This window comes from Macrotis lagotis, chromosome 1, assembly GCF_037893015.1.
Source record: "Macrotis lagotis isolate mMagLag1 chromosome 1, bilby.v1.9.chrom.fasta, whole genome shotgun sequence".
Classification (NCBI taxonomy): Eukaryota; Metazoa; Chordata; class Mammalia; order Peramelemorphia; family Peramelidae; genus Macrotis; species Macrotis lagotis.
In genome coordinates, this window is record NC_133658.1 from 84,899,093 (window position 1) to 84,921,472 (window position 22,380).

General features: G+C 37.6%; 1 protein-coding gene and 1 pseudogene across 1 annotated transcript in view; both read left to right on the plus strand.

Moving 5' to 3' along the window:
- LOC141512704 (E3 ubiquitin-protein ligase RNF26-like) overlaps positions 1-3,869 on the plus strand; it is a 76,832-nt pseudogene extending 72,963 nt beyond the window's left edge.
- A 2,080-nt stretch (positions 3,870-5,949) lies between these two features.
- DYNLRB2 (dynein light chain roadblock-type 2) overlaps positions 5,950-22,380 on the plus strand; it is a 36,724-nt gene continuing 20,293 nt past the window's right edge. Inside the window, exons 1-3 of the mRNA XM_074203871.1 lie at positions 5,950-6,218; positions 7,502-7,577; positions 18,230-18,397. Coding sequence (XP_074059972.1) covers positions 6,216-6,218; positions 7,502-7,577; positions 18,230-18,397 — 247 coding nt within the window. The 5' untranslated portion in view covers positions 5,950-6,215. The remainder of the gene's footprint in view (positions 6,219-7,501; positions 7,578-18,229; positions 18,398-22,380) is intronic.

Below are 22,380 nucleotides of genomic sequence, written 5' to 3' on the forward strand. Positions count from 1 at the left end.
GAGGATAGATAATACTTTGGATGATAAAGTGAAGGTCCAAAAAGTTCTTGACAGTTGAATATTGATCAATAATAAGATGCAATTTAATAAAGGCAAATATAAAGTCTCACAAATGGGATCAACTTCACAAAACTCAAAATGGGAAGGTACAACTAGTTAATAATAATGTTTCCATTACGCTTTAAAGATTTCAAAGCACTTTTTTTTATGTTACCTCGTATAAGCTTCACAACTCCATGGAGTAGGTGTTAGTATTAATCCCCTCTTTGCAGATGAGGAAGCTGGGACTCAGAGAGGTTGTGACATGTCTATGTTCACACAGATAAGTGTCTGAAGCAGAATTTGAACCCGTCTTCCTTATTCTAAGTTCAGAAATCTATGTATTATACTATCTAGCTGCCTCACCTGAGAAATATAAAATTTCATATTAAAAAATCTGGAGATCTTAACATGAATCAATAATGTAATATATCAATAAAAATTATACGTGAATTGTCATTGTTTCCACTATGTTTTGCTCTAATAAAATCTTATCTGGAATATTGTGTTCAGTTCTGGGAGTTATGTTTTAGGAAGCACATTGCTAAGTACATCCAAGACAGAGCATCAATAATGGTGAAAGGCCATGAGATGTCACATGAGAAGTGGATGAGAGGGGAATATTGTCATTGACAAAGAGAAGACTTTGGGGGAAAATTAGATTATCTTTAAGAAACATGTAAGGCATTCCCTGAAAAAGGTATTTAACTCCCCCCTCTTCAAAGACAGAACTAGAAGAAATGACTGAAAATTTCAGAGAATTAATGGAAAATTTTCCTAACAATTGGAATCTTCTAAAAGTACATTAAATACTTCTAAAAGTACAATAAAATCCATGGGGTGGTGGGTTCCTTCTAACTAGAGTTCTTCAGGTATCGAATCATTGATAATCAGAAATTTAGAGATAGAATCTTATTAGTTACTTGGTCTTTATTTTACAGTTGCAGAAAAATGAAATTACTTGCTCAAGGCCCCATGAGTCAAGGCAAAAGGATTCAGAACCAGGTCCTAGATTACAAATGTAGTGTTATTTACAATATATCACTCTGCCTTTCAGCTGGCTGAATACTGGAAGTGATGTTACAAGGTATATTATAGAATATGGAGGATGTAGGCAGATTCCTTTCTATCACACTCACTACTTTAATTTTTAGGCTTTGAAGCATAATTTGCTATCTGAATTTGAGAGTGTGATGGTGCTTGAGAGATATTTAGGCTAGAAACAGAAACAAAACTATTTTCACCGCGTTTTAATAGTTTTGGTTGTCTTTTGCCATCATAATTTAAGAAATGCTTATCAGTTCATTAACCACCTTTCATTCTGTCTTTCTATATGGTTGAAGGGCATACCATCCACAATGGGAATAATTATCATAAAGAAGAAATGATTCATAGAAGTATTAAGTCCTAAGGCAGTATTCCATCATGCTCTTTACCAACACAGTATGTTGCTATGCTTTCATTTATACAGAGAGATATATTGATAATATTACGGATGCTTCTAAAAACTGGTTATCACTTTTTATTCTCAGAGCTGAATTAGTCATTCCCAACAACTCCAGATGAAAAAGAACTGCAGGTAGTGAAGCAAGTAGAACCAGAAAAACAATATACACCATGATTACAGTAATGTAAAGCAAAAGAAGGATAACATGAACCTAAAGGCTATGTAATTATAATGAATTATCTTTGCCTAGAGAAGTGAATGCAGAAAGCACTGGCTCAGGAGTTAAAGATACATATATATATACATAAATACATAAACACATATATATATATACATGTATATAGATATATATGTGTGTATATATATATATGTATATATATATATATACATATATATATACACACATACACACACATATATTAAATCATTGGGCAGCTAGGTGGTGCAGTGATTCCTGCACCTGCCTTGCAGACAGTACTTGAGTTCTAATTCAGCCTCAGACACTAGCTATGTGACCTTGGAATGTCACTTAACCTTGATTATTAGCATTCTGGGCTATCTCCAGTCTTCCTGATTCCTATCTGTTCACTGAACCTGGCCTCTGGACCCAAATGACTGTGGAGGAGAAAGTGAGGCTCATGACTTAGCATGGAATCCCTCACTCTAATCCAATTCACTTCCATGTCATGGCATCCCCTCCCTGATGTCACTGTCTTTTTCAAGGACAAGCATCATTTTTTCATCAAATGAGGTGGTTGAACTAAATGTCTCAAGTCCCTCTGACTTTAGATCTATTATACTTAATCACTTCTTCCTTCTAATTGGTAAAGAATGTCATGAATTCTATTATATGCAGTCTCTGTGTAGGTTGATTTTGCTACTGCTTAAACATGTTTTCTTTGATTCTAGGGAATGCCTGAGGTAGGAACAGGAATGTATTGAAATAATTGTGATAAAAAAATTAAAAAGCTTCAATAAAATGTTTAAAAAAAGCAAAACTAAGTGTTTCTTTTTTTTATTTTTTAAAAAATCTCTGAAATGATGGAGTTTTCTTTTCAATTATTTCAGACTATTTTCATCTCTAAGCTTCCACTTTAAATCTAACATAGACAGGATCTTCTTGGTGTTTCTTTCCTGCATCCCCACCTTCCCTCAGGCCCAGCGGCCCTGGTCCCAGCCCTGCCCCCACCTGCCCGCACCTGGACAGGTCTGGCCCTGGACATCCCGAGCTTCACACTGGCCCTCAGCTTCCTCCTGGTGCCCTCCCTGCTGGCCGCCCTGGCCTGGGCCGCCATCCTCCTCCACAGCCTCCAGCACACCGGCCTGGCAGCCTGCTGCCCCTGGGCCAGGGCACTGCTGGCCACCCTGGCCCGGCCGAGGGCCTGGGCCGCCTGCTGCGCGGCTGCTGCTTGAGGCCAGCCTGAAGGTGGGGGCCACTGGGCCCTGCACGTGGCCTCGAGGGGCAGGGAGCGGCTGCAGCAGGGCCTCCTGGGCACGGTCTCCTCCAGCCATGCCCTGCGCTAGGCCTGCCACATCTGCGCCATCGCCATGAGCCTGGCAGCCCACGTGGTCAGCAGCCTGGTTGACATGTGCCTGACTGGCATGCAGAACCTCTTGGCCCTGGGCCTGGCCCTCTGGGACTCCGTGACGGGCACTGTGGAGGGTGGTGGATGTGCTGGGAGCCCTCTTTGCCCATGTTTCCAGCAGCACCATTGCCATAGCCATTCTCCTTTGGATGCCTTGCCAGCTGGTCCTGGAGAATGGCCAACAGCACCCCTCTCCTGGCCGGTTCTGTGCTAGCTAATCTCCTGGGCCTGCTGTTGCTTGCCATAGTGTTGGCAGTGACCATTACCATCCTGCACCTGAATCTTGCCACACGCCTGGCAGTCTGGGCCCCGAACAGCTTCATGCCCTGCCTTCTTACCACCGGCTCCATGGGGATGTGGTACAGCTTTCTCGCTTGGCCCTGGGTTCGGATTCTTGGTGCAGGGTACGCAGCCAGAGCCTGCAACTGGCCAGATGGCCCATTGTTGGAGGGGAAGGAGGGATGGAGGCAGTGCGGGAGCGGCTCCCCGGGGGGCCCCCAGGGTGGGCCAAGGGGGGCCCGCCAGGGCCATCCAGGGTTGCCCCTGTTAGGGGCCAATAAAGACTCAATGAGGAGCCTCTTCCTGGGCATGACCCGTGGCAGCTGTTGAAGGGACAGGAGGAAAGAAAGAAATGTGTCATCTGCCAGGACCAAAGCGAAACTGTGCTTTTGCTACCGTGTTGGCACCTCTGCCTGTGCCAGGCCTACACTAAGATTCTGCTACATCAGCCGGTCTATCAGCAAAATTGTCCACTATGTCACCAGAGTATCCTGCAGACACTCAACATCTACCTCTGAGGGCTCTGTGCCCACCCCAACTCCCCTCACCATGTTTTTTTTTTCCCCTTAGGAGATTCATTCAGCTTTTCCCACTGCCCTTCTCTGAGCAGGTGGGTATCCCTACTGATCCAGGAATCATCTGAGATCACATTCCAAGCCTTTGAAGCCATAAGGACACAAAGACTCCTGCTTTGTCACCTTCTTAGGGTTAAGAGAAGAGAGAAGCAGACGACTTCAGTTGGACTGGGGGGGGGAAGGGTGGTAGTGGGGGGGGGGGGATGATTACATAATATGCTCTTTCTAGGAAATTTTGGGGGTGGGAAAGGACTGGAGCATCTATATCACCTATGCAAGTGACCTTGAGGCTACAAACCACAAGGCTCCTGCCCAGATGCCAATCGGTGTTGAGCAAAAGTGGCCCTAACCTTTCTTCTGGATTTCCTTTTTTGGGGCCTGTTATCTTGGCCCATCTTACTCCCCTACCTTACTCCCCTCCTGCCACCACAGATATGCCTGCTATTTATCTGGCAGCTGAAGATCATTGGAAAGATCTTTGATTTTTGTATATCTTTGACCTTTGCTATCAACCAATTTCCTGCCTTCTTGAGGATCCAGGGATAGGGAGAAGTGAAGGTCTTTCATCGGTTCTCTACTAGTAAGAATTGTCTTTGCTCTCTTAGTATGACCTCTTCAACACCCAAAAAGCTAACTTGAGACCAGTGCTCCCCTGGGGAAGAAGAGAGAAAGAGGATAAGGATGATCTAGATTCCTTCAGTGTTTGACTTTTGGTCCCTTTTGTTCCCCAATTCCAATGGGAGTCCAGAGGAGAACAGCTAGAGCTCCTATATATCCCTATCCCCGTAACTCCACTTATGAAAATGACATTCCCACCAATCCTCTCTCCCCTTTCTGGGGAGCTCAGGTTCCACATTCCACTTGAGTTCTGGGTCCAGGCACTTCAGGAGGGAGGGACCGATAGCATATTCCTGAACATGTACACTGTTACAGTTTATTTGTGCATAAAGTCTGCTCCACAGCCTTCTAAAAAAAAAAAAATCTAACATAGATTGGTATTTCAAAATTCCCAGTAAAAGGTTCTATTCAATGATCTAAATTTGACAATGACTAATTCTTATGAGCCACATCTAGATAGACTCACAATATAACCTTTCCATACATATGCATGTGTGTATAGGCTATGTGTATAGAATTGTGCATATATAAACATACACATGGGCACATATACATATAGGGGCACATGAATATACATATATTTGGGCACATGTACATACATATTCACACATACATTTACCTATATGTGGGCACATAAATATACCTATATATGGGCACATAAATATGTGGGTATGTATCCATATATATGGGCACACATATGTGGTCATATATGTATGTAGGCACACATATATATGTGGGCATATATACCTATATATGGGCACATGACATAATTTCATATATATATATATATATATATATATATACACACATATATAAAACCTATATCCAAGAAAAGGCAGTCTCCCAGCATCACCAGGGCGCGGCGCGAGGGTGTGTGCATCTCCAGCTGACGCTTCGGTGCCAGCCCCGCGGACTTTAGTGATGGATGCCCTGCCATAGCGCCCTGAGGGGCGGATCTCTGCGGATCCTCGCCGCCACCTCATGGCTCTCAGCGGAGCGGTTCTCACCCCCGTCTGACGGCAGAGAAAACCGAGGCGGCGGCCGGCTGTCCCGGGGTTACTGTCTGCACCCCATCTTCTCGGCGGATTTCCTTCCACTGGACCCTCCCGTGGTCGCTTCTGTCACTGCAGCGCGGCCCTGTCCTCTCCAGCCCTAGCCCGGAAGCTCCTCGAGGGCAGGCCCGCCTTCGCCTTTCATTGGCTCTCCGGCGGGCACGTGGTAGGCGCTTCAAGGCAAGCTTGGGGCTAGACCCCGCCCCCAACGGTCCTCCCGGAGCCCATTTCCTGGGCCGCCCCTGACCACGCCCAAAGGCCTGCCCCGGGACGCGGGAAGCCCCAGCAACGCCCGCCCCCGTTTCCTGTTCTGTCGTCACTTCCGCCCGTCGTCTCCTAGCAACCGAAGACCGCTACAGTCAAGCGCAACCGTCGCGGGCGGCGCGGACCGAGCTGAGAAGGACCAGCGGCCCCGGCCGCCCGCCCGCTCGCCACGCTCCCGGGCTGTCCAGAACCAGAGGATTTCCCTAAGCCCGGAGAGGGGCGGGGAAAACCGCCGGCTGGGGGGGGGGGGCTCTGACGCTGTCGTCACTTCCGGCCCGTCTCCTAGCAACCACGGCCCGCTTGTGTAGCAACCAAGGACCCCGGAGCTGAGCCTTCTCCCAGGCGGACACCAGCCATGGTAAATGCGCCCCGAGCCCGCCTGAGGTCACCTCCTCCCGGCCCCGACCCCCAAGGCCGGGGGCCCCGTCCGCCTGTCTGCCCGCCTGTCTGCCTCTCTCCGCGTCTCTCCGTCTCTTGTCTCTGTTGCTGTCTCTCTCTCATCTCTTTCTGTCTCTGCCTCCCTCTGCCCTTCCCGTGTCCTCTCCTCTTCCCATCTAGTGTTATATGATTTACTAAAGTGTATTTCCCCTGAACAGATGAGGAAACTAAGGTTGATTGAGGTTAAGCAGAAGAATAAAATGGTTTTTTTCCCCTTATATAACATTCTATAGGATTTTAAATTATAAATTTAAATTTTATTATAACAATTGCACTGTAAGCTCCTTGAAGGCAGGAGTTTTTCCTCCTTTATCTCCCCAGTGCTTATCACAAGATCTGGAACACAGTCAGTTTGTTGACCGTGTGACCAAGGTTTTAGTCACTTAGTGCCAGAATTATCCCCATTTGATGTGAGGAAATAAGAGTGAGAACTGTGAATCCCCACAGCTTCTTGGCATTAGAGCAGAGATTCAAAACTGCTCTGCTGACTCCAGAGTGAGGGGCTCTTCATTGTATCATGGGTTGGAATTCCATTGTTTCTGGCTCAGGCCTTTATTCCCTTGCAAGTAAATGTCCTTTAAAAAATAAACTCAGTATTCAGCTGCAAGTTAGATCCTTGAAAAACTTTATTTAGAGGATATTTTCTCTACATGTTGAAAAGTGAAATCCATACCTGCAAGCTACTTCAAAATGTGCCTTGGTATTTGTAATGACATCAGTGAAAACTCCATGTAAATCATGCCAGAGTACATAAATAGGAGGAATCATTATTTTCTTTTTTGTTTCTTGCAAGGCAGTGGGGTTACGTGACTTGCCCAAAGTCACCTAGTTAGGTAAGTATTATGTGTCTGAGTTCAGATTTGAACTGGTCCTTCTGACTCCAGGGCAAGCCCGACCACCTAGCTGCTCCAGAGGGATCATTATTATAATGTTTTTTCCAAGTCTGAAATATCACTTCATAATGTGACATAATGTGTTTAAGCAAGATCATGCTCTAGGATACTACAAATAAATCTTCTGAATCACTAGCTGCACTAACATTTATGCAGATTGGGAATTAGAATTCTTAACAAAGTATTTATTGTTTAACTTAGCAAATAAAGAGAATGTATCCATTTGAAACATTTTTCTGTTAGAGTTTTAATACATGATAAAAAGTTTTGGTTAATTAACTTTCTATGGTATATATTTTATCTCTTATAGGCAGAGGTTGAGGAAACTCTTAAGAGGATTCAGAACCATAAAGGGGTTATTGGAACAATGGTTGTTAATGCTGAAGGTAAATATCCGCTTTCTTTTTTTTTTTTTGAAGGAAACAAACTTTTTTATACATTTATTTTTCCAACTACATATAAATATAGTTTTTAACATTCATTTTTTGAGGTTTTTGCAAGGCAAATGGGGTTAAGTGGTTTGCCCAAGGCCACACAGCTAGGTAATTATTAAGTGTCTGAGGCTGTATTTGAACCCAGGTACTCCTGACTCCAGGGCCGTGCTTTATCCACTGCACCACCTAGCCACCCCAACATTCATTTTTGATAAGATTTTGAGTTCCACATTTTCTTCCCTCTTCTCTCCCTGACAATGAGCAGTCTGATATCGGTTATACATGTATAACTTTGTTAGCTATATTTCCATATGTTATATATTCTAAAAGAATAAGAACAAAAAGGACAAAACTATGAGGAAAAAATCATAAAACATAAAACAAATTTTGAAAATAGTATACTTGGTCCACTTTCATGGTTTGCCTAGTTCCTTCCCGGGATGTGTGGATGGCATTTTCCATCGCAAGTTCCTTTAGAATTGTCTTGAATCACTGTATAGATAAGAAGAGTTAAGTCTGTCAGAGTTGATCATCACAATGTTGTTGTTAATGTGTGCTAAGTTCTCCTGGTTCTGCTCCCTTCACTCAGCATCAGTTCATGTAAATCTTCCCAGGCTTTTCTGAAGTCTACCCATTCATGATTTACAGAACTCTGTAAATTTACTCTCATATTTCACAATTTGTTCAGTCATTCTCCATTAATGGGCATCCCCTCAATTTCCAATTCTTTGCTACTACAAAAAGAGCTGTTATCTTGCTTTCTTAACACAGGAAATATACAACAGAGTCATTATACATTGTGACAAACCCTAAGAAAACAATATCTTGTTCTTTGAAATTAAAAGTATATTTTGTGTATTTTAGATTGTGGATTTGCATTTCTCTATTTCATTGTTATTGTTGTTGTTATTATTATTATTATTATTATTATTATTATCATTAATCATCATTAGGTTTTTCAAGGCATCAGGGTTAAGTGACTTGCCCAAGGTTACACAGCCAGGTAATTGTTAAGTGTCTGAGGTAGAATTTGAACTTAGGGACTCCTGACTCCAGAGCAGGTGCTCTATCCACTGTGCCACCTAGATTCCCCTTGTATTTCTCTTAAGACACATATCCCAATTAAACTAATTATTAATACTTTAGTAATTTTTGTCCTCATCTTTTTGAAAATTTTATAAAGAAATATTATTTAATTTTTAAGAGAAAATAATTATAATTGTCATTTTAAAAAGAAAAAATTTTACTTTATATATGTAAAAATGAAAACAGCATAGACTTCTCATTTAGTCAAGCAAGTCTATAAACTAGGCATAGGCACTTCCCGAATTTCTCTATTTAATCAATCAAATCATCCTATCTCAATTAATTCAGACTCAAAAAGCCCAAACTAGAAGCCCCGAAAGATGGGTTAGGGAGTGAACCCAGAGGTTTCTGATCCTGGTACAAGAAATCTGACTTTTAAAAGCAATTCTGAAGCAGTTGCTGAAATCTCCCATCTCCCATTAGTTTATCTAATTCTTTTAATCAATGCCAATACACTTCCTATGTTACACCTTTGATGGTTTAATTCAGCAGAATTCTGGGCTCCTCCATCCATGTTAATTGGGGCAATTGATTCACTTATCCACCTGTAGTCTACACTAGTCTCATTGCAAAGACTAGGTGACTTCTATCCTTCCACATTTATTTTAAAGATATGGGAATCATTTTAATAGCACTTAGTATAATGGACCTAGTATAAGAATGACTTTTCAACTAAAATATAGATTTCAATCTGTACCTTGTTATGTCTGTGATGATGATGATGATGATGATGATGATAATGATTAGATTGTCCTTTGTTCTTGAAGAAGACCATGACATCAGAGAGGTAATGCCATGATAAGCATATGAATTGGATTTGAGTGAGGGGGTCTGTGCTAAGTCACCAGCCTCACTTTCTTCTCCAGAACCCTCTGGGTCCAGGGGCCAGATAGTACTCAGGACGATTGGAGATGGCCCTGGATGCCAGGCAATCAGGGTTAAGTGACTTTGCCCAGGGTTACACAGCTAGTGTTAAGTATCTAAGGCTGGATTCGAACTCCAGCCCTCCTGATTTCAAGGTTTACACTATACCCACTGCATCTATTTGACATTTTATTTGATAAATCTTTACCAGTTATGGATGATGCTTTTTAATAACTCCAGTAAATTTTACTGAGGAATCTTATATTCTTGCCAAGACTCTCAGAAGTGCCAAGATTCTCAGAACATCCAATTTGGCTACTCCAAATAATTTATGAGAGCTCATCATAGAATTAACACAAAGAAAATGGATTGATTGAGCATAAAATTTTATATCTAGTTATCCTAATAGAGAATAAGATATAGCTAAATATAGTGTTATTGTCCTAGATGCCATGAAACATAATTAGTATGGTGCCTATTTCCCAAGAACTTAAAATTTAGTTGGGTTGAAAAACTGAAAAAGTGAGTAATAGTTCAAAGCAGTAAACCATACTTGACCAAATCAATAAGCACTTTGTGAAATTTAAATGAAGGGCTTACTACTAGCTGGAGTAGTTAGCGGAGTAGAATTTGTGGTGCATCTGTAAGTTCAGATAGATGAGATTTTTATATAAACACCAGTGACTTCCACAGTTCCTATGGTATTGTTTTGAAAGAGCATCTAGAATAGATACTCTATTTCCAAATTAAATCCTCCTTAGAATATATAATAGTCATTATCAGGAACCATTGGAAATTCACAAAATTTGTGATACTTTAAAGTATTGCTTGAAATTTAGATCTTTATTTTTACCAAAAAATAAAGTTGATTTTATTATTTTATTATTTTATTTATATAAAATTGTTAATTTTCAATCTGGATATATATATATATATATATGTATGTATTCAAGACACATCCAATTTTAACAATAGGCAAGATGGTGATATGTTTCATGATAATAACATTAGAAGAAATAAAATATTCAAATGATTAAAAAAGTTAACTATAGCTAAAGTTTATTATAACATAAATTGTTGGAGCTTTCATAAGTCATATCTACTTAAAATGGAAATAGACCATTTAAAAAGCATTATATTTTACTCTTTCAAGGGCACCTTTGGTTCATATAAAATCATCAAACTTAGAACTTCAGAAGTGAGTCTTCTAGAAGACTAGAGGTCATCAAGCCCAACACACTATTACACAGATTAGGTAACTGATGCTCAAAGTACTTTGCCTAGAATTATACAGCTAGTACATTCCACAAGTGAGATTTGAATCTGAGTCTTCAAAATCTCCAAGTCTTGTGCATATGTACTATTCCTGCTAATTTTTTTCCCAGATTTTTGATATTACCAATAACTTGATCTTAACCATTCCTTTATTTAAAAGATATCTAACAGGAATTTTCCCATGTTAAGATAGTGCTATTTTTATATCCTATTCAGTGTAATAGATGATTTTGAGTCATTCAAAGTTAGCATTTTGTTTTCATGAAAGCATGGTGGATTTATCATTTTAGGCATTTGGAAGCAGTTTAGATATTCCTTAGATTACAGTCATCTGCCTCACATATATAACCATCTGTGCCCTGAAGTCCCATTCAGATGCCCCATTGTGGCATGTGAATGACCCTAAATTCTCAAAAGCTTTACTAGCTGAGCCAGTCTTCGTTGTAAAGGGCTTCTGCTCTGTTCTAGGAACAGACTGTTTCTGCTTGCCATGGGCCTGCTCAGTTAGCAGCAGGCTGACCACTTGAGGGTTTTTTGGCCATGACATGCCATGAAACCACAAAAAAAATACAAAATAATTCCCAGTCCTGTGAATCTGCCTTCCACTGCTGAAGTTACTGCTTCAGAATGGTGGAACCTCAGGCAGAGGGCTATCAAACCTATCATTTTCAAATTCATCTCTATGCAAGCTCCTTGTTTGTCTTGACATTCTGACTTCAGCAAAACCAGGAGGCAAACAAAAGTCACAGCCAGATGGAACAGTGGCTTACAGGTTCTCCTCAGGAGGGTAAAGAGCTGATAGAATTGGTTTTATCCTCTGTCCAAAAACAACATGAGCTATTTGGTCCTCTTACATTACCATGATCATGCTACGTAGTTATTTCCAAAAGTATCACTGTAAAAATTATTAGAGTTTATATGCCAGCATCCTCTACAGAGGATGAAAAGGTAACAAAATTATATGAAGAACTCACCATTTCCTCCAAGTTTTTTTCAACAACTAGTGATTTAAGTGCATAGATAGTAAGGACAAAAAGTACATATATTGAAAAGTTTGGTTCAGGAATAATAAATGAAAGAGATCAGAGACTTGTGGGCTACACAGACACATTACACCTATAAATCATGACTTCTTTCTAAGAATTGGGAGGTGAGGGACTTGCTTAGCATTAAAAAACCAACACCAAATATAAAATTGGTTATATCATAATGGATAAAATGACTCATTGATATGGGAGTTATTCCTGAATCAGGTTGGTCTATCTTTAGACAACATACTTGTAAGAGTAAAGACAAAATTAGAAAAGAAAATGAAATAAGAATGTTATAACAAAATGAAAACCATGCCAACTTGATCTTTTTAAATAAATTACTGATTCTAAAAATGGGAAATGGATGGAGGAAAAAGACATTGACATTGATAAGAACAATTCCTACAAGTGTTTTAACTGATGTTAATGAACTGCCAGAGTGAAGAGAATTAAAACTTTAAAATTACCATCATCAGTCAACACCATATACATGCCAAGAAGAGAGTTGGCAGCCTAGGACAGACTCATTTGAATAGCTTTGGGGATAATGATGGAAGTTTGAAAGGAACAACTCATAAAATGAGACACAGTGAAAGAGAAAAATTTAAAGAAAATTTGGTAAAAGTCCTAATTTAGACATTTAACTGGGTTCAGGATGACACACAGTACACATGCACAAAAACCTCCATAGCCAACTCTTCAGAGAGCAGAATCATCACCTTCAAAGTCTAATCCCACAGCCTCAAATGTGTCTCTTGAAGAAGATGAAATGTTATTTGACAAAGATGGAGCAGAAAAGCAGGATTACACCATATATATGTATACATAGGAGCTCTTTACTGGCAGCAAAATTTTGAGGGTATTGAAGGATTAATTTTCAAGGTCTCAGTAAAAGAACTAGATACTGAAATTGTAGGGGAAAATTATTACTATTGTAAAAGGCAACTCTTGCCAACTTTCTACATAGAAAATTTTAGAATGTATGTACATTGAAAGCATCTGAAGGTATAGAAAGGTAACATTCATTTTTTACAAATATCATTTCCTAGGTAAATTTTTACCATCATATAATTGACAGAAAGGTATAGACAATATGAGTCCACTATGCTGCTACTTTGTTGATTTTAAAAGCTTTTGAATCCAGTAAAGCAAAATACTACTTTAAAGGCTCTACTTCAAAAAAGTGTCCTACCATGCTTACATCAAAATTCTACAGTATTCCAAAAAAGGGATATAGCCCAACTTTGTCCTTGCCCACATGGGACATATTTCAGGAGCATTGCAAGGAGTCAGCTACTTTTCCTGTTAGCTCAGGTAGGCTTGACACATAGTAAGTGCTTTCATAGGTGCTTGTCAATAATATTGCTTGTATTATAATATTGGAATATTTATGATACACTTTAATTTGTGGGACATTTTTCTCTCTTTGTACTTTATTATCAGGAATTTTTGGGAGGAGGTGGGGGAATATAAGCTATATGAAAGCAAAATGTCAATGAATCTATTTTTGTTTTTTTAATTAACATTGAACAGTTTCAGAAAGCAGTTCAGACATCCTCTTCCTTCACACACAGTGGACTACCTCAAAAACAAACCACGAAATAATTTTATTATTTCTTTTTTTTAAAAATATTAATTAAAATAGTGAATAGCAATTTAGAAGGGGTGGCTAGGTGGCACAGTGGATAAAGCACCAGCCCTGGAGTCAGGGTATCTGGGTTCAAATCCAGTCTCAAACACTTAATAATTACCTAGCTGTGTGGCCTTGGGCAAGCCACTTAAACCCATTTGCCTTGCAAAAAAAAATAGTGAATAGCAGCTCATCAAAACCACATAAAGATTCATGTCTTCTAAAATCATACCAGTAAAACACTTGAAGCCAAGTATCTGAAACATCCCCAAAGTCCAATTGTTAATCACAAAATCTACCTATACATAAAAGCTACCTATTCACTTTGTTCTAAAATGAACTGGCAAGATAGTTCTAATTATTGGAACCATCCTACAAATTGAGATTATAGATCTTTTTTCTTTGATATTTTGACATTTCAGAATTCATAATAGTTGTAAAGGTATAAAATAAAATTATTGATTTAAAAATTAGGAAAAACGAAGATAAATGTTATAAAATTTACTCCTTAAAGAAACATAGCTAGTTAACCATTTTGTGTCACCAATGACCATGCTAAGAACTGAGGATGCCTTTCATGTTCAGATATTTGGCTAAATTTCAGTTCATTTTCTTACTATCAAATTATGTGGTAAAAAAATATTTATATAAATTGTAATAATACCATTTTAAAATTCAAAGGAAGGTACCATTGATACCATTTGAAAGGTATAGAAACGTTAATTTTTTAATTACAGTCTATACTTTCAATACTTGTTTCATACATAGTCCTTCTGCTGGGTTATGTCCTCTCTATCAGAATTTTTAGTTCGTACAATGTTAATTTTAAATTCATCTTTATATATCCTTTGCTATATAAAAGGACAGGGGGACATGTGCAAAGTGAATCCTAGAAATACCCCAACATATCTTTTAGTTCTCCAGGCAGGCAAAATAATGCAAAGTAATTTTAGGAACAATTATACTTGATCAGGCTTGAGTTTTCCTATTACGTTAATAGGCTATTTTGAGTTCATATAATGAAAATAAAATAGTTTAACACTTTGGCAGAATATAATGTCACCTTTTTGAGTCCTCCTTCCTTCCATTCAGATCATTAGCCTCACATGATTTCCAATCCTAGGCCATTCTTCTTGCTCATGTCCTTCCTTAAATCCTCCATAGGCTACTAAGCCAATAAATTTTAGAATATCAGGGAAACTGATGTGGCCTGAGTCTATTTGTCTGCTTCCTCTTATTCTCATTCTCTCATTGAGAATATGTGAGAGCCTCCTCACCATGGACCTTTTCACTGGAATAATATTTATGTTGAGATGTTTTCTTGTTATTGTTGCGTCAATGAAAAAATTTGGTAATCCTGGAAACACCGAGAATTTTCCTCCAAATGCAGTGTAGCCTACCCCTTTCCCTCTCATTTCTGGGTCTAGTTAGAGCCCAGACTGAGAAACTTAAATTTCATCCTAAAAGTCAAAATAGAATATTGGAGGCTTTTGAACCAGGCAAAGACATTTTCCATAGTCCAAAAACTACTTTGATAATTTTATGAAGTTTGAATTAGAGAGGGAATAACCTAGAAGAAGGGAGAGTATTATGATGGAGCATTTAGAAAGGGAAAGAGTGGTTGTCATATGAGTGAGAAAAAGCTGATGATGAATGAGATAGAATCAGCATGATTTGGCAGTTGACTGAGAGTGGAAAGAATCAAGAATGATTTTGACACAGCAGACCAGATGACTCAGAGAAGAATAGTACCATGAGGGAAGTAAGGAAAATGGAAGGAAAGGCAATCAACTCAGGGGGAGATGAGTTCAGCTTTGCTTGAGTTTGAAAGGCCATGGGATAGAACTGCTGCTCGAGAGCTGGACCTCAGTTCTAAAAATCTTAGTTCAAGTCTGACCTCAGACTTTCCCAAACTCCGGGAACCTGGAAAAGTCACTTAACCATCTGTCTCTGTTACCTGACCTGTAAAATGGGAGAGCAGTAACCCTCACCTTCCTGGTTTGGTAAGGACTAATTGCTGTGATATTGTGTAAAGTGTATCATAAACCTTATAAATGTGAAGTAGTATTTGCAATGCTGGCAGAGCCTACTGATGATAATGTCCAGTACACATTTGGTAATCCAGGACTGGAGTTATACAGGAGAGGAATTCAGGAGGCGTGTGTGTATCATGCATGTGTATTCATCTATGTGTGGAGATATATAGAGTTTACATAAAGATGATCATTGAACCCTTGGAAGTATATAAGATCACCAAGGGTAACTGTAGAGATAAAAGAAGAAAAGAGCTGGGGATGTGTACACATTAACAACAACACTGTGAGATGATCAACTTTGATGGAAAAAGCTACTCTCAGCAGTTTAGAGAGTTAGGACAACCCTGTTAAACTGGCTATGGATAATGTTATGCCCATCCGGAGGAAGAAAAACAAAACAATACAAAAAGAACTCTTCAGAATCTGAAGAACACATTATAAAATTTTTCTTCTTATTTATCTCTTTCCCTTAATCCTAATTCCTCATACTGAAAATAACTAATCTGTAAACGTTTATCAAAAATATGTATCTAAGGGGTGGCCAGGTGATGCAGTGGATAGAGCACCGGCCCTGGAGTCAGGGAGAACCTGAGTTCAAATCTGGCATCAGTCACTTAATAATTACCTACCTGTGTGGCCTTGATGCCACTTAACCCCATTTGCCTTGCCAAAACCTAAAAGGGAAAAAAAAAACATCTACAATGCTAACCTGACTGTGGGGGAGGGGGTAAGAAGGGAGGGTGAAAGGAAATTTTGTAACTTAAAAATATACATGTGCATATGGATGAAAAAATTAATAAAAAAAGAAGAAAGGATCTGGGGACCTAGGAGAGGGAGCCTTGAGGGACAGTCACAGGGAGCCTGTGATCAAACAAAGGGAGAAGAAAATCAGGAAGGAAAGTCCAGAAAGCCAAGAGAGGAGGAGAGCAATGGAAGTACATGGAAGTAAGGAAGATGAAGTTCAAGACATTTCCAAATTTAAGAGATTATTGGTAGTCTTAGAGAAAGTGGTTTGTTGGGATTATGTATGTTGAAGAAGTAAATGGGAACTGAAACAGTTGCTGCAGCAGAATGAAATGAAGATTTGGAATGACAAATTGAAGGAATGGCATGATCAAGTACAAGGGTATTTTTTGGCTTGCTTTTTTTAATGATGAGGGAAACTCAAGTATAATTGTAGGCAAAGAAGTCAGTAATAGAAAGATGAGAGAACAAAAGAAAAAAATTGAATTATGAAACAAGCTTTCAGAAGGGAAAGGAAGGGATAGGGAACAAAAATATCTTAAATGAGTTATTTATGCTTATTAAAACAAATGAAAGACTTGTAAAATATTATGCAATATTGGCATTTTAGAAAATTTGGCAAAACTTCCAGAGATTATAAACTGCTACTGCCTTAAAGGTCCAACTTTTACATAGAAATAGTCTCCCTGTAACACTATATGGCCATAAATCGTTGAACACATGCTATCAGAAGAATCACAATCACAGGTGACTCGAAAATAACAGTATTAACTCATAGATAGGGTGTCTAAAACACATTCTTCACACAATTCAGTAAGGGAAGTAGGAAGAAATACCAGACTTGGAACCAGGAAAAATTTTGAATTTGAATCCTTGCCCTGATATTGTTCAACAATGGGCATAGCTATGAAACAGGGTTAAAACTAATAATGTTGCACTACATCACAGGACTGTTATAAAGAAATGACTTGTATATCTTAAATTATTTATAAAAGTTAACTACTATTACTATTGTAATACTATTTTATACGTGAGAAAATGGATTCAGGGAAATTGTGACTTGTCCATGAGGTTGCACAGTGAGAAAATGTCAGAACCAGAATTTAAACCCAAAGTATAGAGTTCTTACCACTGCCTACTTCTATACTGCCAGATGTTAGATATGGTTGGTGTTAATCACAGTAATATTTTCTGTAGCAGTGTACAGTTTTACAGAACTTTTCAGATAACCCTTTGGGGAAGTAGTCTACAATATATTAGCAACAAATTACACACTAAAGGTGTGATAAGCATAGCCCAAAAAAGGCATTAGGATAGTTAAGTTGCAAGAAAAGACTGTACCATACTAATCCAAAATTCAAAGATACAGGAGAAAGGTCTCTATAATGTTGAGTAGATCCTTTATGGAAGATTTAATGTAAAATTGAGGCAAGTATTTCACAAGACAGAAGGTTACAGATGGGTTACAGTCTACAGTGGGTGGGGGGAGAGTGTCCTACTGACATTGATGTGTAAATATCAATGAAAAAATGCACTCAAATTTTTAAAATCCCTTTTTGTTGGACTCCTTAGGAGTCAAGAAAGATCAGGACTTTGATCCACATAGATTGTTATATCACAGTTTTTTTAGTGAATAATAATTTGGTCTGTGATCTGATCAGAAATCTAGGCCTAGAAAAAAACGACGAGTTGATCATATAATGAAAGTGAGACAAAACAAATAGGCAAATTTTAAGTTGCAAATCTGCACATTATTAAGAGATTTAGAGAAAAGTAACTAGAAAGTTGAGTGGATACTTGTGAGGATATATGGGAGGACAAGAACAAGAATAGCATATAATGGGCTGGCAAGAGACAATATATACATCTTGAGTAAAATAAAGTCTTAATTTTCATTATTTTAAAGGTTTGAGAGTTTAAATAATATCTTTCTTATAGGTATTCCCATCAGAACAACCTTAGATAATTCTACAACAGTTCAGTATGCAGGTCTTCTCCATCAGCTGACTATGAAAGCCAAGAGTACAGTGCGAGATATTGATCCTCAGAATGACCTAACTTTTCTTAGAATCAGATCAAAGAAACATGAAGTCATGGTAGCTCCAGGTAATATATTTAGAATTTTTTAAATGCTTTATTCATTTCTTTTTAACGTTCTTTTTTTAAAAAAAGGTTTGAGACCCAAATTCCCTTCTTCCCACTAGACCCTCCCCTTTTGAGAAGGCAAGCAATTTGATATCTATTTATATATCTGAAATTATGCTGTTAGTCATACTGCAAAAATCAAAGACAGGTAGAAAAAGAGTAAAAAACATACTTTAATCTGTATTCAGAGTTAAGTTGTTCTCATTCTCTAGAGGTAGATAACAGGTTTTATGAATCCTTTGGAATTATCTTAGATGATTATTGTATTGATTAGAGTAAGTCTTTCATAGTTTAATCATTATTATATTGCGATTATATTCTTCTGGTTCTATACACTTCACTTTGTATCAGTTTATATAAGTTGTCCCAGGTTTTTCCTGAAATTATCCTGTTCATCATTTCTAATAGCACAATATTATAATAATAGAATTCCATAACAATCAAATATCACAACCTGTTCAGTCATTCCTCAATTGATGGGTACCCCCTCACTTTACATTTCTTTGCCACCACAAAGAAGAGATGCTATAAATGCTATAAATATGTACATACACTTTTTTTCTTTTCTTTATTCTCTTTGGCATACAGTCTTTGTAGTGACAGTCTGAGTAAAAGATGTTATAGCCTTTAGGGAGTAATCCAAACTTAGAATAATTGTTGGACCAGTTTACAATTCCACCACCCAATACCTTAGTATCTGGATTTTTCCACATCCTTTTCAGCATTTATCACTCTTCTATCATGTTAGTAAATCTGATAAGTATGGGGTGATACCTCAAAGTTATTTTACTTTGCAATTCTCTAATCGATTGTGATTTAGAGGATTTTTTCAAGTGCCTGTTGATAGTTTTGACTACTTCTTCTGAAAACTTACAGTTCATTTGCTTTGACCATTTATCAGTTGGGGAATGTCTCACTTTTTTTCAATAAAATTGACTCAATTCCCTGTATATTTGAGAAATCAGGCCTTATCAAAGAAACTTCCTATAACAATTTGCCAACTTTTCCTTTTAATTTTGACTTTATTGGTTTTGTTTGCAAAAAAAGTTTTAATTTCATGTAACCCATCTGTTTTACTTCCCATGATCCTTGCTATCTCTTGTTAGTCATAAACTCTTCCCCTCTCTGTAGATACAACAGGAAATTTTTCCATGCTTCCCCAATTTTCTTAAATTATCATCTTTTTTCTTTAAATCAATCAGGTCTCAGCTTTTACCTTATCTTGGTGTATTGTTTGTGTGTGTTTGTGTGTGTGTGTGTGTGTGTGTGTGTGTGTGTGTGAGAGAGAGAGAGAGAGAGAGAGAGAGAGAGAGAGAGAGAGAGAGGTGAGAGAGGTTATTCTGTGCTTAGTTTCTGCCAAATTGCTTAATTTTCCCAGAAATTTTTATCAAAAGTTTTTTGCCCCAAGTTCTCGCCCCAAAAGCTTGGATTATCAAACCCTAGGTTACTACTGTCAATTACTGCTGTACCACTCTATTTCTTAGCCAGTACAAGATTGTTTTGATAATTACCACTTCTCATATTGTTTGAAATCTAATGCTTCTAAGCCACCTTTTCCCACATTTTTTATCATTGATTCCTTTGATATTCCTGACCTTTTGTTCTGTCCAGAAAAATTTTGTTCCTAGGTTTCTAGCTCAATCAAATAATTCCTTGGTAGTTTTATTGATATGACATTGAGTAAGTAAATTAATTTCAATAGAATTTTCATTTTTATTACATTAGCTCAAATTACTCATGAGCAATTAATATTTCTCCAGTTGTTTAGATCCATATTTATGTGAAAATTGTTTGTAACTGTGTATTCATATAATCCCCATATTTGTCTTAGTAAGCAGCCTTACAAGTATTTCAACTTGTCCAGAGTTATTTTAAATGGAATTTCTCTTTCTATCTCTTCCTCTGGTTTTTCTTGGTAAGATATAGAACCACTGATAATCTATGTGGGGTTTGTTTTGGTTTGGTTTTGGTTTTTGCAAGGCAATGGGGTTAAGTGATTTGCCCAGGGTCTCACAGCTAGGCAATTATTAAATGTCTGAGGTCGGATTTGAACTCAGGTCCTCCTGACTCCAGGGCTGGTGCTATATCCACTGTGCCACCTAGCCACCCTTATGTGGGTTTCATTGGATATCCTGAAACGTGCTAAAATTGTTAATTGTTTCAATTATTTTTTCAGCTGATTCTCTGTAGTGCTCTAATCATACAATCATATCTAATGCAAAGAGTGATAGTTTTTGTTTCCTTGTTCCCTATTCTTATTCCTTCAGTTTCTTTTTCTTATTGCTATAGCTAGCATTTTAATAAAATATTTAATAATTATGGTGATAATGGAAATCTTGCTTTATCACTGATCTTATTAGGAATACTTCTTTCCAGTTTATTCCTCTTTACAGATAATGTTTGTTTTGATTTTAGATCAATTTTTGCTATGCAGTTTGTTTGGTAAACTCTTTGTGATTATATTTGGGGTTTTCTTGGTGATGATACTAGGGTGATTTGCCATTTTCTTCTCTAAATCATTGTTCAGATAAGTGAAGCAAACAAGGTTATATTGCTTGCCCAAGGTTACATATCTAAGTAAATATTTGAAGCCAGATTTAAACCCAGGTTTTCCTTACCCCAGGACTGGCATTCACATCACATAGCTATTATTTAACATTTTAAGAAAGGCTTCATTGATTCCAATGCTTTCCTAATATTTTTAATAGGAATAATAGGTATTCTATTTTGTCAAAAGCTTTTTCTGCATTTATTGAGAAAGTCATGATTTTTCTTGATTTTTGTTATTGGCATGATCATTTGTGTTAATAATTTTCCTAATATTGAATGAGCCATAGTATATGATCTTTGTGATATATTGCTCCTTGGTAGTATTTTATTTAAAAGTTTTGTATTGATATTCATTAAGGAAATTTGTTTACAGTTGTCTTTCTCTGTGATTCTCTGTGTCTCCATGGTTTAGGTGTCAAAGTCATATTTATATCATAAGAGGAAGATGGTAGTAATCCTTCTTTACCTGTTTTTTTCAAATAGTTTATATAATAATGGGATTAATTGTTCCTTCAATATTTGGTACAAACATTACACATATATATGACCGTATTATGCAAGTTTCTACTAACTTTCTCTGAAGGTATGAACAGTATAGCATCCTCCTTCATATTTATATGAAGTATTTATAACTCATATTTATATGAGTATTTATATTTCTAAATAAACCAGCTCATCATTTCCTACATTTCAGCAATATTCCAACACAATCACAACTAATCTAGGAGATTGTTCATGAAACACTTTTTCCTCAGTTTTCTGTATTCCTTTTATTCTTGACTATATTGGTTTTTATTTATACAAAAATTAATTGAAATTAATTGAAATTATCCATTTTATATTCTAACAATATTCTTGCCTTATAATATAATTTGAGGTCTGATACTACTGAATTTCCTTCTTTACATCTTTGTCCCCAGTTTCTTTAAAATTCCTCTCCTGGGGTGGCTAGGTGGTGTAGTGGATAAAACACTGGCCTTGGAGTCAGGAGTACCTGGGTTCAAATCCAGTCTCAAGACACTTAATAATTACCTAGCTGTGTGGCCTTGGGCAAGCCACTTAACCCCGTTTGCCTTGAAAAAAGCTAAAAAAATTAAAAAAAAAAAAAAATAAAATTCCTCTCCTATTGCTCTTCCAAATGAATTTTGTTAATAAATTTTCTAATGCAGTAAGGTATTTTTAAGTAATTGAATTGAATTAAAGTTGAATAGATTATTTTGGTAACATTTTCATTTTTCATGTATTTGAATTATTAAATTTACTAAATTAACAAAATTCAAATAAATAAATTATTAAATTTAAATTATTTAAATCTGATTTCATTTCTACAAAAGTTTATGTTCACATACTCTGTTTTGGCAGGTATATTCTCAGGTAGCTTATAATGTGTGATG